The sequence below is a fragment of the Desmodus rotundus genome, chromosome 12 (genome assembly GCF_022682495.2).
Source record: "Desmodus rotundus isolate HL8 chromosome 12, HLdesRot8A.1, whole genome shotgun sequence".
Classification (NCBI taxonomy): Eukaryota; Metazoa; Chordata; class Mammalia; order Chiroptera; family Phyllostomidae; genus Desmodus; species Desmodus rotundus.
The window spans coordinates 80,078,407-80,090,780 of NC_071398.1; the positions used below are offsets into that span (position 1 = coordinate 80,078,407).

Here is a 12,374-nt window from a genome sequence, read left to right on the forward strand (position 1 = left end):
ACATACATTACAACCCTGGAAATAGTCACAGAAAGAATCAACCTGCCCCTTGTGTCAAATCTAGCCTGTCCACCTTTTACTGCAGTCGGGACACTGGGGAGGCTCCCCTATTGGCCAAGATAGCAGCAGGGGGAGGTTCTTACACTGAATCCCCGGAAAGCTAGAAAGGTGAATGGGCCCTAGCAGGGGTGGCTCAATGGATAGAGTGCTGGCCTGCCGACGGAAGGGTCGATTGTTCAATTCCCAGGCAGGGTACATGCTTGGGTTGTGGGTCAGGTCTACCTGGTTGGGGGTGAGCAAGAAGCAACAGATCCGTGTATCTCTCATACATTGATATTTCTCTCCCTATCTTCCTCCCACCCGTCCGCTCTCTAAAAGTAAATACAATGTTTGTTTGTTTTAAATAGGTAGGCCCTGGCTGGTGAGGCTCAGTGGATTGAGTGCTGGCCTGCGAACCAGAGGGTCACCGGTTGCATTTCCAGTCGGGGAACGTGCCTGGGTTGTGGGCTGGGATCCTGGTAGGGAGCACACCAGAAGCACTGGATCAGTGTTTTCTTTCCCTTCCTCCCCCTCTCTCTGAAAGTAAATACATAAAGTCTTTAAGAAAAGTAGGGGGGTGGGGGATGGGGGGGTGGGAGAGGGAGCTGACTAATGTTTCTACTACCTGGCCAGGGCCTCATCAGACTTTTCAATGTGTATCGTTCTCATTACCCTGGTTATGTGTGAAGTTGCACATTTTTCACACTTCACATGATTTCTTCTTGATTTGCCTCTTCATATTCTTTGCCCATTTTTCTACTTGGTCATTTGTCTTTTCCCTATTGATTTTTTCATTCTCTATATAATCTTTTATTGGTTTTATTTGTTACAAATACCTATACTAGTCTTAGGCTTGACTTTTCACTTTGTTTATAGTATAGTTCAATTTTTCTAAGAATCTTAAAATTTTGGTTTTTCACATTTAGGTCTTTAATACCCTAGGATTTCCTTCTCATATAACTTATGAAATTGGGATCAAATTTTATACTGATTTTGTCTAAACATCTCTTGTTGAGTAGTTCATCCTTTCCCCACTGAATTTTAGGGTCATTTTGGCTCCATATAGTTTGAACTGTTAATGGACTCAGTTTTATTCCTCTGTCTATCCCTGTGCCAAGACCACACTGTCTAAATTACCACATGAGTGTGTATATATATGCAAATATATATATAGAGAGAGTGAGACTTGTTTATCTTCAAATTTATCTTGCTCTCCCTTAGAAATTTTAGAATTGTTAATTATAAACACACCTCACTTTTGTGATTTTCACTGAAAGTGTACTGAATAAATAGATTAATTTGGAGATAACTGATATTTTAAAAAGGTTTTATTTATTTACTTTTAGAGCAAGGGGGATGGAAGAAGAAAGAGAGGGAGAGAGACATCAGTGTGAGAGAGATTCATCCATCAGTTGCTTCTCACATGCCCCCAACCAGGCAGACTTGACAAGCAACCCAAGCACGTGCCCTGACTGGGAATTGAACCCACAACCTTTCAGTTCACAGGCTGGTACTCAATCCACTGAGCTACACCAGCCAGGGCATATTTATTTATTGTTAGAGAGACAGACAGACAGACAGACAGACACAACCATGTGTGAGAGAAACATGGGCCAGTTGCCTCTCACACACCCCCAACCAGGGACTTGGCCTGCAACCTGGGCATGTGCTCTGAATCAAACTGGGCATGTGCTGGGAATCAAACTGGAAACCTTCCGGTTTGGGGGACAATGCCGTACCCACTGAGCCATACCAGTCAGGGTGATAAATGATATTTTAACAATCTTTTTAAATTACTTTTTCTTTTTAAAAAATATTTTATTTACTTTTAGAGAGAGGGGAAAGGAGGGAGAGAGAGGGAGAGAAGCATCAACGTGTGGTTGCCTCTCATGCATCCCCTCTTGAGAACCTGGCCTGCAACCCAGGCATGTGTCCTGACTGGGAATCGAACCGGCCACCCTTTGGTTTGCAGGCTGGCACTCAATCTACTGAGCCACACCAGTGTAGGTGATATTTTAACAGTCTTAATCCCAAATGGTACTTGAGTTTGGGAATATCTATCACAGATAAATGAAAGCCAGAGCTTGCTCTGAATAATGAAATGACGCCTGGCTTCTGCCTTGCAGCTCCCCTGTTGAATGGAAAGCTCTTTCCAAATGGCCATCCTCGACGAAACTTTGGGTTCGTTACAACAGATATTTTTCTCCATGGTGAACCGAGGGGGGGAATTATTATTGTAGTGCAATTTGCTAAAAAATCTTTTCTAGCTGAGTAATCAAATATATGTAATTAGCCCTGGCTGGTGTGGCTCAGTGGATTGAGTGCCAGCCTGTGAGCCAAGGAGTGGCTGGTTCGATTCCCACTCATGGCACATGCCTGGGTTGTGGGTCGGGTCCCCAGGGGGGTGGCAACCACACATTGATGGTTCTCTCCCTCTCTTTCTCCCTCCCTTCCCCTCTTTCTAAAAATAAATAAGATATTTTTTAAAATATATGTGTAATTAGGGGGAGAGAACATGTAAGAATAGTTCAAGGGCCAAGTCAGTTGGATTCCCATGGTAGCCTGCAAGAGAGCACTCAGTCTGCCAGGGAACAGTGAATAAACAGTCTTTGCAGGCTGGAAACAGGCAAGAGATTCAAAACAGAATAACGAGAAAACGAGAATAAGGTCTTCCAGCCTGCTGACTCTGATGTGCGTAAAGATGATTACCCTTTCCGTCTCATGAGTGATTTCCTCTTCCTCTCAGCTTTTCTGTCATAAATACCTAAGATTCAAGGAAAAACAATCCCTGAATTCTGAAGAGTAATAATGACAATTCTTTATTCTGAAAGGTTTTAATATTGTTAATGAGGATTTTTTAAAAAGATTTTTAAAAGATTTTATTTATTTCTAGAGAGGGAGATAGAGAGGGTGAAAACATCATCGTGTGGTTGCCTCCTGTGTGCCTCAGCCCCCAACCGGGGACCTGGCCAGCAACCCAGGCCTGTGCCCTGACTGGGAATTGAACCAGCGACCCCTTGGTTCTCAGGCCAGCACTCAATCCACTGAGTCATGCTAGCCAAGGTAGGACTTTTAAAGGATAAGAACATACTTATTTTAATTCTTATGATTTTTCAAGGAAATAAAATAAATAACTATTATAGAAAAAAATTAAGTTATTAAAAAAATAATTGGTTCCAGCACATTACAGATGGGCCAGTAAAACCTCTTAGGATACTAAAATCTCAGAGACAAGGAGTCAACCATGCAACAATCTGGGAAGAAAGACTGAGGGGAGAGCTTGTGAACACAAAACCCAAGGCCAGAGTGAGCCTGCCACAAGTGAGGGCGGGAAAGGGATTGTTGCCAAAGCTCTGAGAGCTTGGGGGAGAGTACTACAGAGACGATTCCAGTGAAAGCAGGTATACACCAGCATAAGTACATTTTATTCTTTATTTTTATTTTTTTAAAGATTTTATTTATTTGCTTTTAGACAGAGGGGAAGGGAGGGAGAAAGAGAGGGAGAGAAACATCAATAGGTGGTTGCCTCTTGCGGGCCCCCCACTGGGGACCTGGCCTGTAACCCAGGAATGTGCCCTGACTGAGTATAAAACCCATGACCCTTTGGTTCACAGGCTGACGCTCAATCCACTGAGCAACACCAGAGAGGGCCAGCATAAGTACCTTTTAGAGAGGTGAGTAAGAATAATAAATTGCAGGGGATGAACAGTCCAGACTCAGGCAAAATAAGATGAAAAGAAAAGGAACTGATGGATTTTTATCAGAACAATCCATGAAAATTGAACAGTAACTTAAAGGACTGATGAGAGGTGGTTTGGCCAATGAGGAGAAACAAAGAAGACTCAGGTTTCTGATACAGCTTGAAGACATACAGGAATTGAGAGAATGGACAAAAAAGGGGACTGAACAGTTGTGTTTGAGAAGGGACAAACAAGGGTACAGAAGCTGACAAAATAAGTGAAGTGACAAAAGAAGCCTTCTCACAGCCAATGCACTATTTTTACACAAGGACGATTCTACTGAGCCATGGTTAGAAAAGCAGATGGATGTTCTGAATTTTTTTCCACGGGCAAAGATAAACTTCTTTCTTTCTTTTTTATTTTTTAAATTTATTTTTTAATTTTTACTTTTTTAATAAACATATTTCTTTACAGCCATGTTCTCCACACTTCAGCTTTCTGGTTGCCATGGTTACCCATTCACAGCCCCTTCAGTGGGGTATCTGCTTCAGAGCTGTCTTCAAAGAGCCACATCTCTTTACAGGAACTACTATAAAGGACACATGGACAAAACCAAGGGGGAGGGTGGAGATGGGGGAGGGAGGTGGGTTCGGCTGGGGTGGGGTGGAGGGACGGGGAGAAAAGGCATACAACTGTAATTGAATAACAATAAAAATTTAAAAAAAAAGAGCCACATCTCATCAGAAAAATGAGAGCAGACATTTGTTCCAATCTCTGTCTTTCTAAGATGGCTTATCAGAGAAATCACACACAGTCCCACAAGGAAGTCTGTTCTTACTGAAGCCTCGGAAGGTGTCTAGGTGAAGGGACTGAGGGGGGGGAGAGGAGAGGGAGTGGTGTTGGGGTAGGGTGAGGCTGATTCTGTGCTACAACCAATGTCAATTTTCACCCTGTCCCACTAGGGGGCAGCATGAATCAACAAATAACCTACTCCAGGGCATCCCGCTTTCTTCAAAAGGAGTTGGGATTCTAGAACTAAGGGCTTGCAACACTAACACCAGAATTCTAGAACTGTCCCAGAAGGACCCTATCTTTCTCTTCCAAAAATAAGACTCCAGTTTCTGTCAGTTGCCAGCCCCGTCCCTGCCTCCACCTTTATTCCCCCAAATTTTGTCCTAATTCCTCTAAACTTCCTCCTTCACCTGGTCATCCAGGAGTCTCGGCGCCCGACTGGAAGAAAGAGGTCAAAAGACAAAGAGGGGAAGGACGGTAAGCTCTGGGAAAGAGCTAGGGAGACAGGCCGTCCTAGGCTGTGAAGGGGAAGGCCAGAGAACACAAGGCTGGGGCCGGCCTCTGCGTGGCTGAAAGGGGGGCGGGGGAGGCAGGGGGTGGGGCCGGGAGGAGTGCCGCCTCTCTTTCCCGGAGCCCAGGAGAAGAGGGACGAAAACTTCCTGGCTTGGGCTACCGGCGGCTCCGTCCGCCAACCCTCCAATCCCGCCCACTAGTGCCCAGCGCTTCCCCACCCCTCCCCCGGCTCTCTTAGTGTCCGCCATGGCCAAAGCCTACGACCACCTCTTCAAGCTGCTGCTGATCGGGGACTCGGGGGTGGGCAAGACTTGTCTGATCATTCGCTTTGCAGAGGACAACTTCAACAACACTTACATCTCCACCATCGGTGAGCTCACTGGCCCTATCCCAGACCCCTGATTCCCCCACACCCTCATCTCCAGGCTTCCGGATTACTGGTGGCCCCACCGTTCAGGCCCCCCAGAGTGAGGCTTCTAAACTCAGGTTTCTCAACCTCTGTTTCAGACCGTCCCCCATACATGTCTCTGGTTGGTACCCTAACTTCTACCCTCTCTGCAGTTTCCAGGTAACTCCTTGGTTGTGCCAGCCCTCACTTTCTTGGTACCATCCTCCTCCCCATATCCACGCGAACCGTTCTCTGTTTCCCTCTCAGCTCCTCTTCCCCTACCGCCACCCACCTAGGACTCTTCAACCACTCTGCACATTTCCTGTATTCCCTCTTCCTGAACATGTCTCCCAACTCCTCTAGCCTCTTTCTGTCCACTGAGCTCCACACTCTCCCACCGCACCTCCACCTGATCGTCTATTTCTCAGTTCCCTTGCCCCTCAACCTAATAGGGGTGGGGAGGGCGAGACAGAGTGGCTAGATGTGCTAGAGGGTGGCCCGAGCACTGTGACCCTGAATATGCTGTTAGCCTGGTAAAGAAGGTGGCAGTGGGGGGATTTTTGGGGTCTCTGAGTCAGCCTGGTGACTCAACCTCTTCTCTAGGGCTCCCAACAGGCTTGGGGGAGGTGTCCAAGTTTCCACTAAGAACAGTGTCTCCTCTCCTCCCCTCTTACCCTTCTTAACTCCTCTGGTCTGGGAAGTAAGACAAGGAGAGTCTCAAGACAATTATGGCTGAGACCCTGGCTGGATGGCTCAGTTGGTTAGAGTGTCACCCCTATAGGCCAAGTTTACAGGTTCAAACCCCGGTCAGGGCACACGCAAGACTCAACCAATGAATGTATAACTGAGTGGAACCACCAATTGGTGTCTCTCTCTCTCTCTCCCTCCCTCCTTCCCTCTCTGTCTCCTTTTCTCTCTAAAATAAATCAATAAATTTTTTTTTTTTTAAAGAAATTCTGGTTAGAAAGCAGAAGGAAAAATGCCCCTTTTTCCTAGTTCATTCTCAGGAGGAATCTTGTTTAGACTCAAACTTTCTTGGTTCCAAACCTGGCCTGCTAGTTAATTCACATAGACTGGCATTGGCTACCTTTTTCCTCAGTGAGTATGGAGAGCAGAGGGTTCTAGGAAAACAGAAGGGAAAAGGAATCTGAAAGTAATATTTTGGGAGAGACAGACTAAATTGAGAGAGTTGTCAGCTGGCGTGGTGAATGGACCCAAGAGGTGCCTTAGTGGCCTTAAGCCTCCCCACAGAATTTTTATTACCTTCTTCACCACAAAATCCATAAAACCTAAGTAAAAACAACATGCTTGCTATACAGATATAGTTTTGAGGGAATTCCCCTAGTTTTACACTTCGAACAAGCTGCTTCCTATGTTCCTCCCCTGCACACTTTCTGACACCGCCCCCACCCCGTCCTGTCTCTCCCACCACACACTTTACACGCACACGCCCATGTGTCTCAGCTTCATGTGCACTCTCCACCCCCAGGAATTGATTTCAAGATCCGTACCGTGGATATAGACGGGAAGAAGATCAAACTGCAGGTCTGGTGAGTGAATCCCCCAGGACTCCCTACCAGACTTCCTCATCTACACCCTATAAACCTTTTCCTTCTATTTTGCTTCATTGCTCTCCTTTTCCCTATTGCCCCTTCCAGCACTTCTAATCCTTCTGTCACTCACTCAGATGTCTTTCCATCTCTCTTCCTGCTTGCTCAACTATTTTCGGCTTTTTTGTAGCTCCCTTGCCTCTCCCGGCTCCAGAGCACTCTCTGAGCTTGACAACAGATGTTTGTTGCACTATAATATGGAAACGGGCTCTAAGCAGTTAAATAGCAAGGAGCAGAAATAAGACTTGACTCTACGGCTAGTGCTTTCTAAATTATGGAGAGCCCAGAAAGCCTCTTGTGGAGGTTTGACCTGTCATAAGGAAGCTGGAGACTCTGAGGATACGAGGCTTAATGGAGGCATCATGATACAACAGAGATGAGCAAACTCGTTCAAATTCTGGCTCTGTTACAGAGTGACCTTCATTAGTTATTTAGCCTCCTTAAATCTGTTTCCCCATATGTAAAATAGGGACAATAAAACAAGTCTCACAAGGATAGAATGGAGATTATGCAAAATGATACATATACAGTGCTTGGCACAGAGTAAGCATCCAATGAGTAAACCAGAGAGATCTTGGTTTATTCTTAGGCTCTACCATCTCTCAATATCAGCCCAAATGCCTTCCATCCCTTTCCCCCTTTTCTGCTTCCTGATTCTGTTCCTTTCAGCACCATCGTGTGAAAGCTAAGTTCTTAGCTGGTGGGAGATAGGGGAGAGTCTCTCTTTGGAGAACGCTTCCCTCTATCCTACCCCACAAAATATTCCACCTCCTCAGGGACACAGCTGGCCAAGAGCGATTCAAGACGATAACTACTGCCTATTACCGCGGAGCCATGGTACGAAGTATGGGTCTGGACAAGGGATGAGGTCATGAGGCAATGCAATGTAGGTTTATGAGGACAGAGAGGCAGGGGAAATGGGGTTGCACAGAGTGGGTTTCAGAGGGCCCCACATGACTTAGTGATTCGACTCGTGGAAAACACTTGCAGGGTCACTTAGAGGGCAATGGGAAACCTAAACAGGGAGTATGGTCCAAGGCTCCAATGTGAACCCTGCTATCCTCCAGGGCATTATTCTAGTGTATGACATCACAGATGAGAAATCCTTTGAGAATATTCAGAACTGGATGAAGAGCATCAAAGAGGTGAGGATCCTTCCACACAGATGGGGGAACTGGGTAGAACCTGGAGGATGAAGGGGATTGTGAGGATGAGCAGGACCCAACTTACCCTTTTACTCCCAGAATGCCTCAGCTGGGGTGGAGCGCCTGCTGCTGGGGAACAAGTGTGACATGGAGGCTAAGAGGAAGGTACAGAAGGAGCAGGCCGATAAGGTAAGGACCAGGTCGGGCAATGTTCGAGAACTGGGCTGGGAGGGCCAAGGTGAGGTCGGATTGCAGACGACTTGGCAGCTGCCCTTTATCCAACTCACTTCTTCCCACTTCACCCCTGATAGTTGGCTCGGGAGCATGGAATCCGATTTTTCGAGACTAGTGCCAAATCCAGTATGAATGTGGATGAGGTAAGACACACCCCCTCCCACCCTACGAAGAGACAGAGTATTCAGAAGATAGACTTATCCTTTCTCCAGTCTGTTCTGACGAATCTCCTTTCCCTGTTAGGCTTTCAGTTCCCTGGCCCGGGACATCTTGCTCAAGTCAGGAGGTCGGAGATTGGTGAGTTTTTTCTGCTGGGCTTATCACAACTTTGGGAATGTGAGGGGAGTAAACACTGAGGAGGGGAGCAGTGCTAAGAATTCCCATAAGGGTGGGTCCCCTTCACACAGTTTATAGCCTCAGACCCCGGCCAGCTTTTCTCACCCTGACTTCTGTGCCCTTCTGCCTCTAGGGAAATGGCAGCAAGCCCTCCAGCACTGATCTGAAAACTTGTGAAAAGAAGAACACCAACAAGTGCTCCCTGGGCTGAGGACCCCTTTCGGCCTCCCCTCCCAGCCTGGAGGCTGAACCTGAGGGAGGCAGGGCTGCGGGGCTTGGATGGGGAGAAACATCAGGTGGGGCATGGAGAGGTAAAGATGGGGAGATGGGGAGAGAATGGGGAGAAAATGGAGAAGAAAAAAAGGAAAGCGAGAGAAGGAATGAGCGAAGAAGGAAAGGAGAATAGAGAAAGAAGAAGCAAGAAGGGAAAGAAATGAGGAAGTGGAAAAACGTGAGAAAGACGTAGGAAGAGAGGGAGAAGAAAAGGAAGGTTAGCTGGCCCTGGGCCTCAGACCTTCCCTGGGATTTAGGGCAAACATAAATGTAAATAAATAATTGATTTATTTTGTTATTGGGTCAGGTTTTCAGGTCTTGTGAGAGGCTGGCTCAACACCACCCTTGAAAGTTTGGTTCTATCCTGTCACTCTGCATGGTTTTTCTCAGTATTAAAGCCCACCCTTTGCACAAATGTCCCTAGTTTGGGTAACGTTCATCATTGTCTGAATTGCTCTCTACTCAGAAACCTACTTCCCGCCTCTAAGTGGCTGGGCTGCCTGGATTTGGCTGGGTTCCTGTGATGTCAGGACTAGTCCTACAGCTTTCTCCCTTCCCCAGTGGTTTAGTTGATGAGGAAAACAAGGAACAGAGGTTCTGTGAACTTGAAGGCTTGGACATACTCTTTCCATTATGGATTTAGAGGGTCACCGTGGGCAGAGGTTTCTCCAGGAGATTGCAGGACCCTTTTTTTAAGGACTCTTTTTGGGTCTTCCCAGGGAAATGACATCCCCAGCCTCAGGGAAATAACAGGACCTTATATTGTTACGCAGTGACTTTGGCAAGCATCTTTGATTCTGCCAACAATGCCTTTAATTATGTAGTAGCATTATCTGCTTTTACAAGTGAGGAAAATGAGACCCAGAAGAGGTTCACTTATTCCTAAATATTTATTGAGCATCTAATGCATGTGTCAAGCACAGTGGTGAAGTTAACATAACCTTTGGGTGGTACTTAACAGATGTACAAGCAAATTTTAACAGAAACAGCCTCTAACTACTGAATACAAAGAAGCAAAAGTATTGGCATCCGAAAGAACCACCATCAAAAAATTCCGACTTGATACACAGCCCCCTTAGTATATACATAACCTCCTTTTACTATTATGCAATATATTTTTAAAAAGTGAAATTAACTCATGGACTTGATCTTTCATCAAGACGATGAAAATGTCAGATTTGGTTTAGACAAACTACTTTAAGAAGTTTTTTTTAAGACTTTATTTATTTTTAGAGAAAGGGTAAGGGAGGGAGAAAGAGAGGGAGAGAAACATCAAGGTGTGGTTGCCTCTCACGTGGCCCTCAATGGGGACCTGGCCTGCAACCCAGGCATGTGCTGACTAGGAATGAAACCGGCAACCCTTTGGTTCGCAGCCCACACTCAGTCCACTGAGCCACACCAGCCAGGGCTAGAAGTTTTTTTTTTATTCATGGATATGATCAAGGTGTTTAAGAAATCCCTAGGCCTGCAGTGTAGAAGTGGATGCACAACCCTGGGGCCAGCAGCAAAGCCTTTTTCGTACTGCTGTTTCCTTGGTAAAAGCTAACACTCAGAAAAAAATCTGACAGGGCTGGGAGAACTTGGAAATCAATTTGATAAATGCACTAAGTATGCAAGCTTCAATGGGGTAATGTCCTTATCTGTGGCTTATGTTTGAGCTCTGTAGTCAACTGTTCAGCTCGTTCAGTTTCCTTGAGATAAGGAAAGATGTGCTTTTTGTGAATCCCATGAAGACTGATATCTTCACACTCCAGAGCAGCTTGTTTTTTTGAAATCCTCGCTCGAGGATGTTTTTATTGATTTTTAGAGAAAAATATCAGTGTGAGAGAGAAGCATCAATTGGTTGCCTCCTGTTTGCACCCCGACCAGCAATCAAACCCACAACATAGGCATGTGCCCAGACTGGGAATCAAACCTGCAAACTTTTGGTGGACGGGTCAACGTTCCAACTAACCGAGCCACCAGGCCAGGGCCCAAAGCAAATATTATTATTTTTTTAAGATTTTATTTATTTATATTTTAGAGAGGGGAAGGAAGAAAGAAAGAGAGGGAGAGAAACATCAATGTGTGGTTGCCTCTCATGTGCCCCTTGTTGGGAACTTGGCCTGCAACCCAGGCATACACCCTGACTGGGAATCAAACCAGCAACCCTTTGGTTTGCAGGCTGGTGCTCAGCCCCCTGAGCCACACCAGTCAGGGCACAAAGCAAGTAGTCTTAAAATTCAGTCTCAGTGTAGAGACCTTAATCAGTTGCTTGGTATGGCTATTGGAAGTTAGATCTCACAAGATCTCACAGCTTTTCATGAGACATGGTAGGAATGGGTGAGGAGTTCAGCCAAAACTTTTATTATAGCTAAAAACTTCTGTAATGTACAACTATTGACACATACAAAAAAAAAAACACTTAAAAATAGTGACAACCAAAATTAAAACTCAGCCCTCAAAATTTGTTTTGTGTTTTCCCAATTCTTACCTAATGATCTTTCCAATCTTAATAGTTTCTGCTCTTGAGAAGCCACCTTTAAGTCTGGTGGGAAGTCAGAATTTATGGGCGGTAGCATCATATATACTGTTAATTCCAAAATAAAGTGTACTAGCCCTTAGGGGCAGAGGGGAGAGGAGCAGCTGTGGTCTCTAGGCTAGAAAGGCTTGTTGGGGGAGAACATAGAGCAGTCAACAAGAGAAAAGTATGGGGACCGGCCTTGAGATCTTACGTCCCCACACTTTTTTTCTTGTTAACTCTGCTCCATATTCTTCTGCCTCAATAAATCTTTCTGGCCAAAAGACTAGAAATTATTAATAAACAGATTATTAATAGTACATATATTCATATCAAGTTTATTTTAAGTACCTCCTATCTTCTGAGTGTCTAAGAAAATTCACATGGTCCAGTTGTCTGGGAGGCTGCAGGCATATGTATATGTAAAACTAGAAGGAGCCCTGAGCGGTATGGCTCACTGGGTTGGGCATCATCCCACAAACCTGAAAGGTGGTGGGTTTGATTCCTAGCCTGGGCACATGCCTGGGTTGCATGTGGGTCAGATTGTGGGCGTGTGAGAGGCAACCAATCGATGTTTCTGTCGCTCTGTTTCTCTCTCCCTTCTCCTCTCCGTAGAAATAAATAAAATCTTTTTTTTTTAAAAGAAAAAAACAGGAGGGAAATTCCAGCAGAATGAGAATAGTCACTATTAACTCAAAGTGTGGGTCAAGTCACTGCAGTTCTGGATATATGTCAAGGTCTAACTCCATGGAGATGGAAAGCAGGCCAAAATCTTTCACCTGGGAGTTGAAACTGTGCTGTAGCCTCAGCTCTCCCACTCACTAGCCAGGTGACTTTGGACAGAATCACTTCTATACTCTGAGC

The 12,374-nt window shown here is 45.5% G+C and overlaps 1 protein-coding gene across 2 annotated transcripts; it reads left to right on the forward strand.

Moving 5' to 3' along the window:
* The first annotated feature begins 5,144 nt into the window (after window positions 1-5,144).
* On the forward strand, window positions 5,145-9,425 carry RAB13 (RAB13, member RAS oncogene family). 2 transcript variants are annotated; one of them, XR_002975781.4, is made up of 9 exons: window positions 5,145-5,394; window positions 6,902-6,962; window positions 7,799-7,859; window positions 8,090-8,167; window positions 8,267-8,356; window positions 8,479-8,544; window positions 8,645-8,698; window positions 8,871-9,033; window positions 9,318-9,425. XR_002975781.4 is itself a non-coding variant. In XM_024570816.4 (8 exons), the coding sequence occupies exons 1-8, from the start codon at window positions 5,271-5,273 to the stop codon at window positions 8,946-8,948; spliced, it is 612 nt and encodes a 203-aa protein (XP_024426584.1). In that variant the 5' UTR covers window positions 5,145-5,270; the 3' UTR covers window positions 8,949-9,425. The 2 variants fall into 2 exon arrangements, 1 of the variants encoding a protein (XP_024426584.1); XM_024570816.4 differs by having other exon boundaries at window positions 8,871-9,425.
* Window positions 9,426-12,374: the final 2,949 nt, after the last annotated feature.

Bases quoted from the DNA above. Each gene is read 5' to 3' on its own strand.
- RAB13 (XM_024570816.4), top strand. From the start codon at position 5,271: ATGGCCAAAGCCTACGACCACCTCTTCAAGCTGCTGCTGATCGGGGAC. The intron at 8,168-8,266 runs GTGAGGATCCTT...TTTTACTCCCAG, and splicing joins GGATGAAGAGCATCAAAGAG to AATGCCTCAGCTGGGGTGGA. The intron at 8,545-8,644 runs GTAAGACACACC...TTTCCCTGTTAG, and splicing joins CCAGTATGAATGTGGATGAG to GCTTTCAGTTCCCTGGCCCG.